This window comes from Oncorhynchus clarkii, chromosome 18 (assembly GCF_045791955.1).
Source record: "Oncorhynchus clarkii lewisi isolate Uvic-CL-2024 chromosome 18, UVic_Ocla_1.0, whole genome shotgun sequence".
Lineage (NCBI taxonomy): Eukaryota > Metazoa > Chordata > Actinopteri > Salmoniformes > Salmonidae > Oncorhynchus > Oncorhynchus clarkii.
In genome coordinates, this window is record NC_092164.1 from 51,408,041 (window position 1) to 51,425,929 (window position 17,889).

Below are 17,889 nucleotides of genomic sequence, written 5' to 3' on the forward strand. Positions count from 1 at the left end.
GCATTGATTGATCATGCAGATAGCAGAGCAGAGAAGGATTTTGACATTGCATATAACAGTTCCATTTTAAGTCATCCTGTTCATAGAAATCACTTATTTTAATATACCCGTTTCTCGCAGTTATTTATCCAGGGAAACTGTAGAGGGTTTGGGGCGGGAAATCTCTGTAACCTGGTTCCCTGTTAAACCCTAACACACAATCGGAGAGATCACTCTACATTCTACCAAACATCTTAGATCTGGAGCACGCACGCACACACACACACACACACAACTGACCTATGATCGGTTCTGTGTTGTGAAGGCCCTTCACTTTCAGGTATTTGGACAGGTGGCTGGGGCCGACAACCCTCTTTGCTGTGAGTGACACACCAGACAATCAAATCAACACCAAGTATTATTAGTGACACATCATTCAGCCTATAAACACCAAGTATTCCTCAGAAAAACACAGTCAATCAACACATCCATTGTCACAAGAAGCCTTCTCTCACCTGCGGGTGTGTCCGGCAGCAGATACACCTGTGGAACACTGAGCCAGCTTGCTGGGGCCTGCTCGAAGTGTGTGTGTTCACTGTGCTGATGTGTGTGTTCACTGTGATGATGTGTGTGTTCTTGGTCTTCGTCCAGTTCTCCCTCGGAGTGGTCCGCCTGTCTGCCTCCCTCGGAGTAGTCCGCCTGTCTGCCTCCCTCGGAGTTGTCCGCCTGTCTGCCTCCCTCGGAGTAGTCCGCCTGTCTGCCTCCCTCGGAGTAGTCCGCCTGTCTGCCTCCCTCGGAGTAGTCCGCCTGTCTGCCTCCCTCGGAGTAGTCCGCCCGGCTGCCTCCCTCGGAGTAGTCCGCCCGGCTGCCTCCCTCGGAGTAGTCCGCCCGGCTGCCTCCCTCGGAGTAGTCCGCCCGGCTGCCTCCCTCGGAGTAGTCCGCCCGGCTGCCTCCCTCGGAGTAGTCCGCCCGTCTGCCTCCCTCGGAGTAGTCCGCCCGTCTGCCTCCCTCGGAGTAGTCCGCCCGTCTGCCTCCCTCGGAGTAGTCCGCCCGTCTGCCTCCCTCGGAGTAGTCCGCCCGTCTGCCTGCCTCGGAGTAGTCCGCCCGTCTGCCTCCCTCGGAGTAGTCCGCCCGTCTGCCTCCCTCGGAGTAGTCCGCCCGTCTGCCTCCCTCGGAGTAGTCCGCCCGTCTGCCTCCCTCGGAGTAGTCTGCCCGTCTGCCTCCCTCTGAGCAGACTGCCCGTCTGTCTCTCTCTGAGTAGTCTGCCCGTCTGTCTCTCTCTGAGTAGTCTGCCCGTCTGTCTCTCTCTGAGTAGTCTGCCCGTCTGTCTCTCTCTGAGTAGTCTGCCCGTCTGTCTCTCTCTGAGTAGTCTGCCCGTCTGTCTCTCTCTGAGTATTCTAGATGAGTCTGTCGGTTTCTCTCAGTGTATGCAGTCTGTCGGTCTCTCGCTGAGTATTCAATCTGTCTGTCTCTGTCCGAGTATTCCAGAAGAGTGTGTCTGTCTGGTATTTCTAGAAGCGTCTGCGTCTCTCTGCATTCTGGGCTCTTCCTCTCCCACCACTCTGGACTCAGAGAAGTCTCCCAGTCCTTCAAATGTGTTGAGCTCCTCAGAGCTGAGAGAGGTGCAGGAACATGGACAGAGACAGGGGAGGGGTGTGTCGTCTTCTCTGTGGACAACGAGGGGGTGTGGGATGGTATGGAGGAAGAGAGGGAGGGTGATGTAGATAGGACAACTGTGGAAAGAGAGGTAGAAAAGGGGTTTGAGGGAGAGAGGGAGGGAGGGATTGAGGAAGAGAGGGGGATAAGGTGAGGTGTAGAGAGTGGGAGAGGGATGGAAGTAAGGGATGGCTGATCCTGGAGGAACGGGGAAGGTACTTGTAGGGGTTCCTGGTCTTCTCCCAAAAACACTGGGGGGGGGGGGGGGGGGGGGGAGCAGGCGAGAGCGAGAGAGAGAGAGAGAGAGAGAGAGAGAAGGGTGGAGAGAAAGAGCAACTTTATAACATGACACTCAGGTAAAGAACCACACCCCTATGGACAGATAGAGATATTTCTGTGACTCACTTGAGATCTGAACTAGGAGCGTCTGGTCATTCTCCTCCTCTGATAGACTGACAGGGAGAGGACACACTCCCTCGGTCTCACGTGACTCTGCCCCACACATACCTGAGGGAGATGAAACGATGAGTGGAGACACAGCAGATGCTTTAACTTCAGTTAAGAACAGTTTCAGCTAAAATACAGCTTCAGTAGAACAATTTCAGCCAAAGAACAGTTTCAGCTAAATAAAAGTGTCACGACTCTCCTGTGAGGATCCAAAGATCAGGTTACAATGGATCAATGTCTACTAGACCGCTCTCACCCGCAGAGGGGAGTAGGGATTGATGTGGGGGTTTTATGACACCTCACGCCAATCGTAAATTGTATTCAGCAGGGAACTCTTTTTGGTGATTGGAATGTTTTTGTTACAGAGACATTTTGCGGCCCAAAAACTTGAACTTACAAAAGTGAACACTGGGACAATATTTCTAAACAAGAGATGGTCTATGGAACATTAATGTCTATTTTGTGACAATTATATAACTAAAATATTGTAACTTGAAGAGATTTCACACTGTGTATGTCAAGTTTACATCCTTTACATTGTGTAGGAAATATCAAGAATGAAGATAATATTTTTGTTAAGACAGGAATGTGATTTTAGTTTTCTAACGAGATCTTAGTTTTGATGATATGTTGCCCTTTAAGTAGCCACGCCCTGAATGAGGTCAGAGAGCTTGTCAGCGTGATGGAACCGCCCTTTTCGACCAGAGTGCCTTAAAGGACTTACTAAGAATTAACATACCATACCAGAAGATGTGAAACCGTTATCCACACGTTGAAATGGTTAGAAACAAACTCTCAACCTCAACACTAGATGAGGAAACGTGGAGCGTTAGCTACATGTGAGAAATGGTTGAAACAACACAAAGTGAAGAAAATAAACTCAGCAGACCACACCCGAAAATGAGCAGGCTGCAGCTGTCCGTGTAAAAGTGGTTCAAACTGACTATCCACAGGAGCTAAGAACAAGTTCTGAGCTCATTGGAGACCGGACAACTAAGAAGGACATTGTGACATCTGGTGGACAATCAGAGCATGTAGAAGCGGAAAGCCCAACAAAACCCCATTTCAAGAAGTTTTGGTTTCAACAGAGATAGATGGCGAACAACGCCATTCAACGCGTAAATACATTCATTGCTTCTAATTCCAAAACAGGCGGTGGGTTCGTGTGCAAGGTATATGATTAACGTGAAGACAGTCCTCGTAGGTATCCATGATAAATGTCCCATTTTCCCTCGCTCTCTATTTTCCCCAACTCCTTTCTCCATCTCTGTGAAATAGGCAGTCATATGTGGTCCGTCCACTAGGGACTTTAGTCTCATGTACGTGTGTATGTGTAATCTGTGTTATTATATACTTAGTTAGTAAATAAATAATTCAATTAATTTGTGGAGTACTGAATGACGAGCAAAGGTTTGGGTTCTTGAAGATCCTAAATCAGGTAACAATTAAACATGGTTTGTTTTAATTAACCCCTTTTTACAGTCCTGTTCCATCGCTGCAACTCCCGTACGGACTCAGGAGATGCGAAGTTTGAGATCCGTACCTCACGACCCAGCCAAGCCGCACTGCTTCTTGACACAACGACCACTTAACCCGGAAGCCAGCCGCACCAATGTGTCAGAGGAAACACTGTACACCTGGCGACCGTGTCAACTTGCATTGTGCCTGGCCCGCTACAGGAGTCGCTAGTGCGCGATGGGACTGGAACATCCCTGCCGGCCAAATCCACCCCTAACCCGGACGACGCTGGGCCAAATGTTATTTGTCACATGCGCTGAATAAAACAAGCGTAGACTTTCAGTGAAATGCTTACTTACAAGCCCTTGACCAACAGTGCAGTTAAAGAAGAGTTAAGAAAATATTTACCAAGTAGAAACAAAAGTAACACAATAAGAATAACAATATTGAGGTGATATACAGGGGGCAGTGGTGGTACAGAGTCAGTGTGCTGGGGTACAGGTTAGGTAATTTGTACATGTAGGTGGGGGTGAAGTGACTTGCATAGATAATAAACAGCAAGTAGCAGTAGTGTACAAAAAGGAGGTGGGGGGGGTCAATGTAAATTGTCAGATGGCGATTTTATTAATTGTTCAGCAGTCTTATGGCTTGGGTGTAGAAGGAGCCTCTTGGTCCTAGACTTGGCGCTCTGGTTACGCTTTCCGTGCAGTAGCAGAGAAAACAGTCTATAACTTGGGTGACTGGAGTCTCACAATTTTATGGGCTTTCCTCTGACACCGCCTATTATATAGGTCCTGGATGGCAGGAAGCTTGGCCCCAGTGATATACTGGGCTGTACGCACTACCCTCTGTAGTACCCTACGGTCAGATGCCGAGCAGTTGCCATACCAGGCGGTGATGCAACCGGTCAGGATGCTCTCGATGGTGCAGCTCTAGAACCTTTTGAGGATCTTGAGACCCATGGCAAATCTTTTCAGTGTCCCGAGGGGGAAAAGGTTTTGTCGTGCCCTCTTCACTACTGTCTTGGTATGTTTGGACCATGACAGTTCGTTGGTGATGTGGACACCCACTCAACTACAGCCCCGTCAATGTTAATGGGGGCCTGTTCGGCGCGCCTTTTCCTGTAGTCCATGAGCAGCTCCTTAGTCTTGCTCACATTGAGGGAGAGGTTGTTGTCCTGGCACCACACTGCCCAGTTCGATGATCTTCTCCCTATAGGCCGTCTCATTGTTGTCGGTGATCAGGCCTACCACTATCGTGTCATGAGCTAACTTTATGATGGTGTTCGAGTCATGTTTGGCCACACACTTGTGGGTGAACAAGGAATACAGGAGGGGAGTAAGTACACACCCCTGAGGGGCTCTAGTGTTAAGGATCAGCGTGGCAGACGTGTTGTTGCCTACTCTTACCACCTGGGGACGGCCCGTCAGGAAGTCCAGGATCCAGAGGGAGGTGTTTAGTCCCAGAGTCCTTAGCTTAGTGATGAGCTTTGTGGGCACAATGGTGTTGAACACTGAGCTGTGGTCAATGAACAGCATTCTCACATAGGTGTTCCTTTTGTCCAGGTGAGAAAGGGCAGTGTGGAGTGCAATTGAGATTGCATCATCTGTGGATCTGTTGGGGCGGTATTTGAATTGGAATGGGTCTAGGGTGTCCGGGAGGATACTGTTGATGTGAGCCATGACTAGCCTTACAATGCACTTCATGGCTACCGACGTGAGTGCCAAGGGGCGGTAATCATTTAGGCAGGTTACCTTCGCGTCCTTGGGCACGGGGACTATGGTGGTCTGCTTGAAACATGTAGATATTACAGACCCGGCCAGGGAGATGCTGAAAATGTCAGTGAACATGTCAGTTGGTCCGCGCACGCTCTGAGTACACGTCCTGGTAATCCATCTGGCCCAGCGGCTTTGTGAATGTTGACCTGTTTAAAGGTTTTGTTCACATCGGCTAAGCTACCAAGAGCGTTATCACACAGTCATCTAGGACAGCTGGTGCTCTCGTACATGCTTCAGTGTTGCTTTCCTTGAAGCGAGCATAAAAGGCTTTTAGCTCGTCTGGTTGCTCACGTCATTGGGCAGCTCACGTGTGGGTTTTCCTTTGTAGTCTGTAATAGTTTTCAAGCCCTGCCACATCCGACAAGCGTCAGAGCCGGTGTAGTAGGATTCAATCTTAATCCTGTATTGACGCTTTGCTTGTTTGATGGTTTGTCGGAGGGCATAGCGGGATTTTTTCTAAGCGCTCCTTGAAAGCGGCAGTTCTAGCCTTTAACTCGGTGCGGATGTTGCCTGTAATCCATGGGATATATACGTACAGTCATTGTGGGGATGACGTCGTCGATGCACTTATTGATGAAGCCGATGACTGAGGTGGTGTACTCCTCAATGCCATTGGATGAATCCCGTTACATATTCCAGTCTGTGCTAGTAAAACAGTCATGTAGTGTAGCATCCGAGTCATCTGATCACTTCCCTATTGAGCGAGTCACTGGTACTTCCTGCTTTAGTTTTTGCTTGTAAGCAGGAATCAGGAGGATATAATTATGGTCAGATTTGTCAAATGGAGGGCGGTGGAGAGCTTTGTATGCATCTCTGTGTGTGGAGTAAAGGTGTTCTAGGATTTTTTTTTCTCTGGTTGCACGTGACATGCTGGTAAAAATTTGGTAAAACTGATTTAAGTTTGCCTGCATTAAAGTCCCGCGCCACTAACAGTCATCAGATTCATTTAAATCAAGTCACAACAAAAGTTGACACCAGAATCTGTGAACCCACTTTTATGTTCTCGGCACGATTCGTAGAGAATAAAGGGGCTGTGCTTTTACTGGTTGGTTCTCCTTTATGTATCTCATGCCAACACCCACACACCCTAGTGCTGCCCCCCACAGTTGCAGTACAACAGTTTCAGCTAAAGAACAGTTTCAACAACAGGAATACAACTTCAGGTGATTGACCTCAGTTTCTCCTCTAAGGAGTCAGATATTACGCGTTCTGTTGAAACTCTAGCCCCAGATGGCTTATACTTACCTTGAGCTGGACATTGGGCTGCATCGGGATTGGACAAGGGAGCTGTCTGTCTCAGATCCTCTGGGTTGTGATTGGTCGAGGGAGCTGTGTGCCTCAGATCGCATGGCTCTTGTTGCCGTCTGATGATGGCTTGCAGTTTACTGACACCTGTGGATCAAGACCACAATAACAACCATATATCAACCACAGTAATTAAAAGAAAGATTAACCCATTTAGAATGTTATTTTGTTCATCTCTGAGCGATGTTCTATCGATTCCTGGGGTCATTTCATGTGTATCTGAGTTATTGCAGTTCACGCAGGCAGAAATACAACTTGTCATACCGGCTGTATTTCTGCCTGCTTGAAAGGCAATGGCCCAGATACATATGAAAACATGACCCCTCAAACCGATACAACATCGCCCAGAAATGCACAAAAAACAATATAATATTCAAAATGGGGTGGATTTTTCCTCTGTCCAAGCTTACCTTCCTCCACAGGAAAGGACAACAGCTCTTTGTACTCATCAGCTTCCAATTCTATCTTCTGTTACACAGAGAGAGAACATCAGCAAATGTGAGTTTGGAGCTAGTGTGAGTTTGGTCCTGGTCGAACGTGTGAGTTTGGTGCTAGTGTGAGTTTGGCGCTAGTGTGAGTTTGGCGGTAGAAGAGCGTGTGAGTTTGGTGCTAGTAAAGTGTGTGAGTTTGGTGCTAGTAAAGTGTGTGAGTTTGGTGCTAATATGAGTTTGGTGCTAGTAGAGCATGTGAGTTTGGTGCGCTAGTAGAGCGTGTGAGTTTGGGGTGCTAGTAGACCGTGTGAGTTTGGGGTGCTAGTAGACCGTGTGAGTTTGGTAGTAGTAAAGTTTGTGAGTTTGGTGCTATTATGAGTTTGGTGCTAGTAGAGCATGTGAGTTTGGTGCGCTAGTAGAGCGTGTGAGTTTGGGGTAGTAGTAAAGTGTGTGAGTTTGGTGCTAGCAAAGCGTGTGAGTTTGGTTCTAGCAGAGCGTGTGAGTTTGGTGCTAGCAGTGCGTGTGCGTTTGGTGCTAGCAGAGCGTGTGCGTTTGGTGCTAGCAGAGCGTGTGCGTTTGGTGCTAGCAGAGCGTGTGCGTTTGGTGCTAGCAGAGCGTGTGCGTTTGGTGCTAGCAGAGCGTGTGCGTTTGGTGCTAGCAGAGCGTGTGCGTTTGGTGCTAGCAGAGCGTGCGCGTTTGGTGCTAGCAGAGCGTGTGCGTTTGGTGCTAGCAGAGCGTGTGCGTTTGGTGCTAGCAGAGCGTGTGCGTTTGGTGCTAGCAGAGCGTGTGCGTTTGGTGCTAGTGGGAGTTTGTGTGTGTCTGTGGGGCCTAAAATAGTTTGAGTTTAATTTATAGGAAAGAGGCACACAATTTTCCCGTAACAGTACGCAACAGTCAACAGGGTTCATCATGCTTTGTGACACAGAGACAACCTGACTGACGCAGGAAGCAGGCCCCAACGAACAAAGCACAGACAACTTCCACCCTGACAATTGTAAACTTTCAGTGTGCGTGTTGACCTGCATGCCCATTCCTGCGTCTCTGTCGACCTTCTCCAGGTGAACGGCCATTTTGAACAGCTTCTTCTCCATCTCTACCGGGCTGGAGGTCCAACCAGGGTATTTCAACCTCTACAAAAGACAACAAACGAAATTGAATGCATGTCAAACATCCCCCAAATAAATGGTTATTGATTGACATCCCTGTAATGATGCACACCTTACTAAATAAAAAGATAGACTTAAAAACACACGCACCACATAGTTGTGTCGGTGGCTGAGGCTGGTCATGTGATCAGCAATAGCGTGTTTCATCCTGACAGAACATAGCTGACAGTAGTACTGTTTCCTTCTCCTGTGGGACACCTGGACCAGGAAGTTCACACCTACACACACACACACACACACACACACACACGTATCAACACCCACGCACAGGTCACTTCAAAATAGTATTACGGTCCAAACTTGAGATACTGTCCAAACTGAGAGACTGATGAACCAACCAACGGCAGCCTTGATAACAGGAATACTGACCAACCACAGGTTTGCTCCTCCTCTTGTACCTCTTTTCTCTTCTAGGGGGCTGGGACGGTACTGTGGAGTCAACCGGTTCCTCTTTCACAGTGAGAGGAGGTGAGCCGTTCTGGCTCTGCTGGGCAGTCCCTGAAACACACACAAAACCATTCACAGGAGGTGAGTGTGTGTATGTTTGTGTGTGCATGTGTGTATTTGTGTGTGCGTGCGTCTTACCTTCAGTATTGGTAGTGGTTGTGTCTCCAGCAGCAGGTTCTCTCTTTACCACCTTCATAACAGAACAGATCATATGATTGATGTACTTTTGATTGATTGATTGGTTGACTAATTCATTATTTGATGGAGGAGTTGGCTGTGGGTTGTCCTGTTCCCTCCTGTGTCTCCAGTTCAGTGTATTGAGGGCAGTGATCAGACAGATATTGATTTTGAAGGGTTTTAACCATATAGTCTGTTAAAGGAGCAATCTGCAGTTGCTACACTACATCCATTTTTGGACTTAAAAATGTATGATATTGATTCTTGAAGAATAGAACTCATAAACACCTCATGAACACCTGCTGTACCCATCAGAACCCAAACTCTAACATGCTGCCAACACCGCTCGCGTCACAAAATAAATGTACACAAATGTTATTCAATCATTACACCTACACTGTCCGTGCACGTCAACGAGCATCTGCGTAGCCAGGCGCTAAAATGGAATTTGATTCTATTTGTGACGCTTGACGCGCTGCAAGTCCTGCCTCTCCCATCTCCTCATTGGTTTTTAGGAGCATATACCCACGTGGGTGATTGAAAGATGAACTGAGGTCCACACTCCAGTGCAGTTGGTGGTGGTAATGCACCTTAAAGTTGGTTGCGAACCGCCATATAAACTCCAAAGAAGAAGAAGAAGCCTGAAGGAGGAGAGATTACTAGAAACTAACGAGGTTTACCTTTTTATCTGTGGATTAATTGTCGAAGTAGTGAACCTTGTGCATTTCAGGTCAAATAACAACCCGATGATTATATCCCAGGACAAATTTGCTAGAATCAGCAAGCTAGGTAGCTAAATGTCCATAAATGTTTAATGCTTTATGCTTTTTGACCTGTTCCCAAATTAATGTAGTTGGTTCAGAGGTAATTTTGATATTTCAACCTGTGTATCCTGATCGCGTCTGGTGTAGGTGGACAAAATCAACATGCGTGAGCGGTCTGGTCAGCACGTACTCCAATGTTTTTAAGCAAAATAAAGTAAACAAACATGATTAAAACCATAACTTTTGATACCGTGGATGGTCAGTCCTTGTCTATGAATTTGAGAGTGGGTACATTTCTCAAGCGCCACCCCTCAGCTTTTTACCAAAACATTGGTGCGGCGAACCACTTCGTTACTGTTTCAGCTATGGATTGGCCCTTTAACCATACAGTCTGTTTAAACCATACAGTCTGTTTAAACCATATAGTCTGTTTAAACCATACAGTCTGTTTAAACCATACAGTCTGTTTAAACCATACAGTCTGTTTAAACCATATAAACCATATAGTCTGTAAAAATAAATCATTTAAAAAAGTATGTTTTAACCATAATGCAGTTTACACACCAGAAGTACCTTGAAATCCTTGTGGGTTACCCAGTATGTTAGAGGCACACCAGTCAACCCTAAAGACCCTAGGGCCCTTTGCAATGTAACTGCAAGGCCTTGTGAGCCTGTTAAACCACCATACGTTACGGTCCAAGTTGTTATCTGGGGGAATGTCAAAGTTAGAATGACTGACCCCCTTCCCCCAATACGGCAAGAAACATCTGGCATTAATTTACATTTGGCTGGTCCATCGAGATTTATGATTGTTTATGCATAGATTCCACAGGATGCAGGGAGGCAGACTCTCCTATATACACTGCTGTTTGGTTTTATTGACGTGTATTGTTTGTATGCTTCCCAGCTTTATTAAAATCTAACATTTTATTCAAGTGTTTGTTGTTCTCAATATCTTAAAAAAAAGACTCAGAACCCTACAATTAGATGATTATAGTTATAGTTTATCGTGGGTTGTCCCGTTCCCTTTGGTGTTTTCAGTTCAGTGTATTGATAAGGGCAGTGATCAAACAGATATTGATTAGATGATTATAGGTTATTAATTACCGTGAGCTGTCCTAGTCCCTCCTGTGCCTCCAGTTCTGCAGCTCTCACTCTCAGCTCCTCATGAAGAGGCCCCGCCTTCACCGTCAGCTCTGGGCTCACTGGCCAATCAGCAGCCAGCTCAGGGTACACTAGTTTCTATGACAACACAGTCCAGTGGGAAATGTCACTTACTGAGTTCAGTATGTATGGAGCTTGAACATGAAACACAAATCAGACCTGGGTCAGAAATGAGCTCCAGTGTTTGAAAGTACACTACATGACCAAAAGTATGTGGACACCTGCTCGTGGAACATCTCGTTCCAAAATCATGGGCATTATTATGGATTTGGTCCCCCCTTTTCTGCTATAACAGCCTCCACTCTTCTGTGAAGGCTTTCCACTAGATGTTGGAACATTTCTGCGAAGACTTGCTACCATTCAGCCACAAGAGCGTTAGTGAGGTCAGGCACTGATGTTTGGCGATAAGGCCTGGTTTGCAGTCGGCATTCCAATTCATCCCAAAGGTCTTCGATGGGGTTGAGGTCAAGGCTCTGTGCAGACCAGTAAAGTTCTCCACACTGATCTCGACAAACAATTTCTGTATGGACCTCCCTTTGTGCAAAGTTGGCATCATGCTGAAACAGGAAAGAGCCTTCCCCAAACTCTTGCCACAAAATTGGAAGCACAAAATCAATCGTCAGTAGTGAGTGTTGCAACCGAGGACAGACGATTTTTACGCGCTACGCACCTTCAGCACTCGTCTGTCCTGTTTTGTGAGCTTGTGTTGCCTACCACTTCGCGGATGAGTTGTTGCTGCTCCTAGACGTTTCCACTTCACAATAACAGCCCTTGCATTTGACTGGGGCAGCTCTAGCAGGGCAGAAATTTTATGAACTGACTTGTTGGAAAGGTGGCATCCTAGGATGGTGCCACGTTGAAAGTCACTGAGTAAGGCGATTCTACTGCCAATGTTTGTCTATGGAGATTGCATGGCAGTGTGCTTGATTTTACAAACATGGTCAGCAACATGTCCGAATCCATCCCATCCATGAAGGGTTGTCCACATACTTTAGTATATATAGTGTATTTTACCCAGGTCTGGACATAATGTAGTGTGTGTGTGCGTGCGTGCGTGTGTATGTAGTTTGTATGTAGTGTGTGTGTGCATGCGTGTGTATGTAGTTTGTATGTAGTGTGTGTGTGCATGTGCGTTTATGTAGTGTGTGTGCAGTCTGTAACCCACTATGTAGTGGTAGCGGTGTCGAGCAGAGATTAGGTGTCCAATGAGGGATGACGTAAACATCCTGTGAGAACAGCAGCGGCAGAGGAAGTAGTCACCATGTCTGTCTGGCAACTCTGTCAACATACTGACACCTGGAGGAGAGGGGGAGAGAGAGAGAGGAGGGAGGCAAAGAGATGAGAAACACAGATACTAATTTCTCATCAAAAAGTAACTATGAAGTGCACATTAAACAATAACACACACTTACCGATGACAGGCTGTGTCCTGGTGGAGGCATTCAGGTAGGACCACAGAGCTGTAGAGGTCATGGTGGGGTTGCTGACCTCTGACACCTGGGGTGAGGGGTCAGGGCTGACCTGGGGTGAGGGGTCAGGGGGTTTAGGGCTGACCAACAGTCGGGGGTCAGGTGAAGGGTCACCATTTATGACCTGCATTACAATGTTCAGGCCTGGAGAGACGAACCAACACACGGTTGAAAATATTAAATTATTCACAGGCAGTAGTTATAGGCAAATAGTTATAAAAGTCCCAGTAACATTATTATTGACTCACCAATGGCAAAGGATCTTTCTGCAACAAAATTGTAAGTGTCTGCATCCAACTCCGTTACCTACACACACACAAAGACAGGTAAGCGCCAACACACGCATGCACACACATTAGTGATGCACGGGTTGACTCATAACCCGCAGTATAACCGCGGGGGTTTAGGGTCATTAAATATTGTATGAAAAAAATCCATAAATGTATAATTTACATTTTTGTCATTTAGCAGACACTCTTCTCCAGAGACTTACAGGAGCAATTAGGGTTAAGTGCCTTGCTCAAGGGCACATTGACAGATTTTTCACCAAGTCAGCTCAGGGGTTCAAACCAGCAACCTTTCAGTTACTGCCCAACACTCTTAACCACTAGGCTATCTGAGTGTATTATTTAATGTGCACTTCATAGTTACCTTTTGATGAGAAATTAGTGTGTGTTTATCATCTCTCTCTTTGCCTCATTAGTGCATAAGCCTACGCTTTAGGGCCTAACTGTGTACACGCCAAATAGCCTACATGCTAATCACCAAAGGCTTTTGGGAACGGGCAGAAAAAGTTTACGTCAATCCACGGAGGCAAAAAGGACAATGCCGGAGTGAGACAATGTCGGAGTTTAATTCAATAAGAGAAAAGCTGTGAAAGGAGTGTTGAAAATAAAGAGAAGTAAGGGCCAGAAAAGTCATGTTTGAGGAAGATTTGGTGAAGTTGTAAAGGAGAATGATAGTGTGATGCGTGATGATTGTGAGGCGCTATACAAGACAGGGACTTCAAATAGGCCTATGGCATGTCAAGGGAACTGTAGCCTACTGTTCAGATGGGTTAAATGGAAACTGAAATCTGGACACTCTGTCTGTAGGTCTATAACCACTCACATAATCTTAACATTTTAAAATGCTACAATGTAGGCAACATTTTAACTCAGGAACAGGAGTTCCTTTCAGCATCAGTTATATACCGTCTGTAGAAGTGCTATCTTGATCAGCATCATAAAAGATGATAGTATAACAGAACTTAACAGAAACACGTTGGGTCGTTTTCACAGCTTTCTATTTCCTTACCACCGGTCAAACTGATATAATTTGGACATCTTGCAAATAAAATCATTTAAAAAATTTTTTGTTATTGCATTTTCTCCCCGGTGTCTAAACGTCTTTGCTTCGCAAAAAAAGATGACAGAGAACTTTACCGATGTCAACTAGATGGAAGCATTCATTCTATTGATTTCTGACATTCTAGTGAGCAAGGGTTTATTAGTGTTCTAGGGCAACATATAATGAGGTTGACTATCAAAATGTAGGAAATTATGAGCAGAAAAACACATACATATATATATATATATATATATATATATATATATATATACACACACATTGCTCAAAAAAATAAAGGGAACACTGAAACAACAGAGTGAAAGAGTGAAAGCTGGCGGTGCTTTCACTCTAGTGGTAGCATGAGACAGAGTCTACAACCCACACAAGTGGCTCAGGTAGTGCAGCTCATCCAGGATGGCACATCAATGTGAGCTGTGGCAAGAAGGTTTGCTGTGTCTGTCAGGGTAGTGTCCAGAGCATGGAGGCGCTACCAGGAGACAGGCCAGTACATCAGGAGACGTGGAGGAGGCCGTAGGAGGGCAACAACCCAGCAGCAGGACCGCTACCTCCGCCTTTGTGCAAGGAGGAGCACTGCCAGAGCCCTGCAAAATGACCCCCAGCAGGCCACACATGTGCATTTGTCTGCTCAAACGGTCAGAAACAGACTCCATGAGGGTGGTATGAGGACCCGATGTCCACAGGTGGGGGTTGTGCTTACAGCCCAACACCGTGCAGGACGTTTGTCATTTGCCAGAGAACACCAAGATTGGCAAATTCGCCACTGGCGCCCTGTGCTCTTCACAGATGAAAGCAGGTTCACACTGAGCACGTGACAGACGTGACAGAGTCTGGAGACGCGGTGGAGAATGTTCTGCTGCCTGCAACATCCTCCAGCATGACCGGTTTGGCGGTGGGTCAGTCATGGTGTGGGGTGGCATTTCTTTGGGGGGCTGCACAGCCCTCCATGTGCTCGCCAGAGGTAGCCTGACTGCCATTAGGTACCGAGATGAGATCCTCAGACCCCTTGTGAGACCATATGCTGGTGCGGTTGGCCCTGGGTTCCTCCTAATGCAAGACAATGCTAGACCTCATGTGGCTGGAGTGTGTGAGCAGTTCCTGCAAGAGGAAGGCATTGATGCTATGGACTGGCCCGCCCGTTCCCCAGACCTGAATCCAATTGAGCACATCTGGGACATCATGTCTCGCTCCATCCACAGACTGTCCAGGAGTTGACGGATGCTTTAGTCCAGGTCTGGGAGGAGATCCCTCAGGAGACCATCCGCCACCTCATCAGGAGCATGTCCAGGTGTTATAGGGAGGTCATACAGGCACGTGGAGGCCACACACACTACTGAGCCTCATTTTGACTTGTTTTAAGGACATTACATCAAAGTTGAATCAGCCTGTAGTGTGGTTTTCCACTTTAATTTTGAGTGTGACTCCAAATCCAGACCTCCATGGGTTGATAAATTTGATTTCCATTGATCATTTTTGTGTGATTTTGTTGTCAGCACATTCAGCTATGTAAAGAAAAAAGTATTTAATAAGAATATTTCATTCATTCAGATCTAGGATGCGTTATTTTAGTGTTCCCTTTATTTTTTTGAGCAGTGTACATACATGCATACATACATATAAATATACACACACACACACACACACACACACACACACATATATACACACACATATACATATATACACACACATATACATATATACACACATACACCCCCATATATATACACACATACATACATACATTTTTTATTTTTTTATTTCACCTTTATTTAACCAGGTAGGCAAGTTGAGAACAAGTTCTCATTTACAATTGCGACCTGGTCAAGATAAAGCAAAGCAGTTCGACATATACAACAACAGAGTTACACATGGAATAAAACAAACATACAGTCTATAATACAGTAGAAAAATAAGTCTATATACAATGTGAGCAAGTGAGGTGCGATAAGGGAGGTAAAGGCAAAAAAAGGCCATGGTGGCAAAGTAAATACAATATAGCAGGTAAAACACTGGAATGGTTGATTTGCAGTGGAAGAATGTGCAAAGTAGAGATATAAATAATGGGGTGCAAAGGAGCAAAATAAATAAATAAATACAGTAGGGAAAGAGGTAGTTGTTTGGGCTAAATTATAGATGTGCTATGTACAGGTGCAGTAATCTGTGAGCTTCTCTGACAGCTGGTGCTTAAAGCTAGTGAGGGAGATAAGTGTTTCCAGTTTCAGAGATTTTTGTAGTTCGTTCCAGTCATTGGCAGCAGAGAACTGGAAGGAGAGGTGGCCAAAGGAAGAATTGGATTTGGGGGTGACCAGAGAGATATACCTGCTGGAGAGCGTGCTACACGTGGGTGCTGCTATGGTGACCAGCGAGCTGAGATAAGGGGGGTAAAGTTTACCTAGCATGGTCTTGAAAATGACCTGGAGCCAGTGGGTTTGGCGACGAGTGTGAAGCGAGGGCCAGCCAACGAGAGCATACAAGTCGCAGTGGTGGGTAGAATATGGTGCTTTGATGACAAAACAGATGGCACTGTGATAGACTGCATCTAATTTATTGAGTAGGGTATTGGAGGCTATTTTGTAAATGACATCGCCGAAGTCGAGGATTGGTAGGATGGTCAGTTTTACAAGGGTATGTTTGGCAGCATGAGTGAAGGATGCTTTGTTGCGAAATAGGAAGCCAATTCTAGATTTAACTTTGGATTAGTGATGTTTGATGTCAGTCTGGAAGGAGAGTTTACAGTCTAACCAGACACCTAGGTATTTGTAGTTGTCAACATATTCTAAGTCAGAGTCGTCCAGAGTAGTGATGTTGGACAGACGGGCATGTGCAGGCAGCGATCGGTTGAAGAGCATGCATTTAGTTTTACTTGTATTCAAGAGCAATTGGAGGCCACGGAAGGAGAGTTGTATGGCATTGAAGCTCGCCTGGAGGGTTGTTAACACAGTACATACATATATATATATACACATATATAAATACACATATATACAGTGCCTTGCGAAAGTATTCGGCCCCCTTGAACTTTGCGACCTTTTGCCACATTTCAGGCTTCAAACATAAAGATATAAAACTGTATTTTTTTGTGAAGAATCAACAACAAGTGGGACACAATCATGAAGTGGAACGACATTTATTGGATATTTCAAACTTTTTTAACAAATCAAAAACTGAAAAATTGGGCGTGCAAAATTATTCAGCCCCTTTAAGTTAATACTTTGTAGCGCCACCTTTTGCTGCGATTACAGCTGTAAGTCGCTTGGGGTATGTCTCTATCAGTTTTGCACATCGAGAGACTGAAATTTTTTCCCATTCCTCCTTGCAAAACAGCTCGAGCTCAGTGAGGTTGGATGGAGAGCATTTGTGAACAGCAGTTTTCAGTTCTTTCCACAGATTCTCGATTGGATTCAGGTCTGGACTTTGACTTGGCCATTCTAACACCTGGATATGTTTATTTTTGAACCATTCCATTGTAGATTTTGCTTTATGTTTTGGATCATTGTCTTGTTGGAAGACAAATCTCCGTCCCAGTTTCAGGTCTTTGGCAGACTCCATCAGGTTTTCTTCCAGAATGGTCCTGTATTTGGCTCCATCCATCTTCCCATCAATTTTAACCATCTTCCCTGTCCCTGCTGAAGAAAAGCAGGCCCAAACCATGATGCTGCCACCACCATGTTTGACAGTGGGAATGGTGTGTTCAGGGTGATGAACTGTGTTGCTTTTACGCCAAACATAACGTTTTGCATTGTTGCCAAAAAGTTCAATTTTGGTTTCATCTGACCAGAGCACCTTCTTCCACATGTTTGGTGTGTCTCCCAGGTGGCTTGTGGCAAACTTTAAACAACACTTTTTATGGATATCTTTAAGAAATGGCTTTCTTCTTGCCACTCTTCCATAAAGGCCAGATTTGTCCAATATACGACTGATTGTTGTCCTATGGACAGAGTCTCCCACCTCAGCTGTAGATCTCTGCAGTTCATCCAGAGTGATCATGGGCCTCTTGGCTGCATCTCTGATCAGTCTTCTCCTTGTATGAGCTGAAAGTTTAGAGGGACGGCCAGGTCTTGGTAGATTTGCAGTGGTCTGATACTCCTTCCATTTCAATATTATCGCTTGCACAGTGCTCCTTGGGATGTTTAAAGCTTGGGAAATCTTTTTGTATCCAAATCCGGCTTTAAACTTCTTCACAACAGTAACTCGGACCTGCCTGGTGTGTTCCTTGTTCTTCATGATGCTCTCTGCGCTTTTAACGGACCTCTGAGACTATCACAGTGCAGGTGCATTTATACGAAGACTTGATTACA

General features: G+C 45.8%; 1 protein-coding gene across 1 annotated transcript in view; it reads right to left on the bottom strand.

Annotated features, from left to right (window-relative positions):
- Window positions 1-17,889, bottom strand: part of LOC139372363 (uncharacterized) — a 102,333-nt gene that overhangs the window by 14,127 nt on the left and 70,317 nt on the right. Inside the window, exons 33-45 of the mRNA XM_071112078.1 lie at window positions 12,490-12,547; window positions 12,185-12,385; window positions 11,938-12,068; window positions 10,716-10,850; window positions 8,806-8,857; window positions 8,590-8,718; window positions 8,311-8,438; window positions 8,074-8,184; window positions 7,034-7,091; window positions 6,564-6,710; window positions 2,041-2,142; window positions 495-1,886; window positions 280-357 (exon numbers count right to left, since the gene is read on the bottom strand). Of these exons, the coding sequence (XP_070968179.1) occupies window positions 280-357; window positions 495-1,886; window positions 2,041-2,142; window positions 6,564-6,710; window positions 7,034-7,091; window positions 8,074-8,184; window positions 8,311-8,438; window positions 8,590-8,718; window positions 8,806-8,857; window positions 10,716-10,850; window positions 11,938-12,068; window positions 12,185-12,385; window positions 12,490-12,547 (2,722 nt within the window). The remainder of the gene's footprint in view (window positions 1-279; window positions 358-494; window positions 1,887-2,040; window positions 2,143-6,563; window positions 6,711-7,033; window positions 7,092-8,073; window positions 8,185-8,310; window positions 8,439-8,589; window positions 8,719-8,805; window positions 8,858-10,715; window positions 10,851-11,937; window positions 12,069-12,184; window positions 12,386-12,489; window positions 12,548-17,889) is intronic.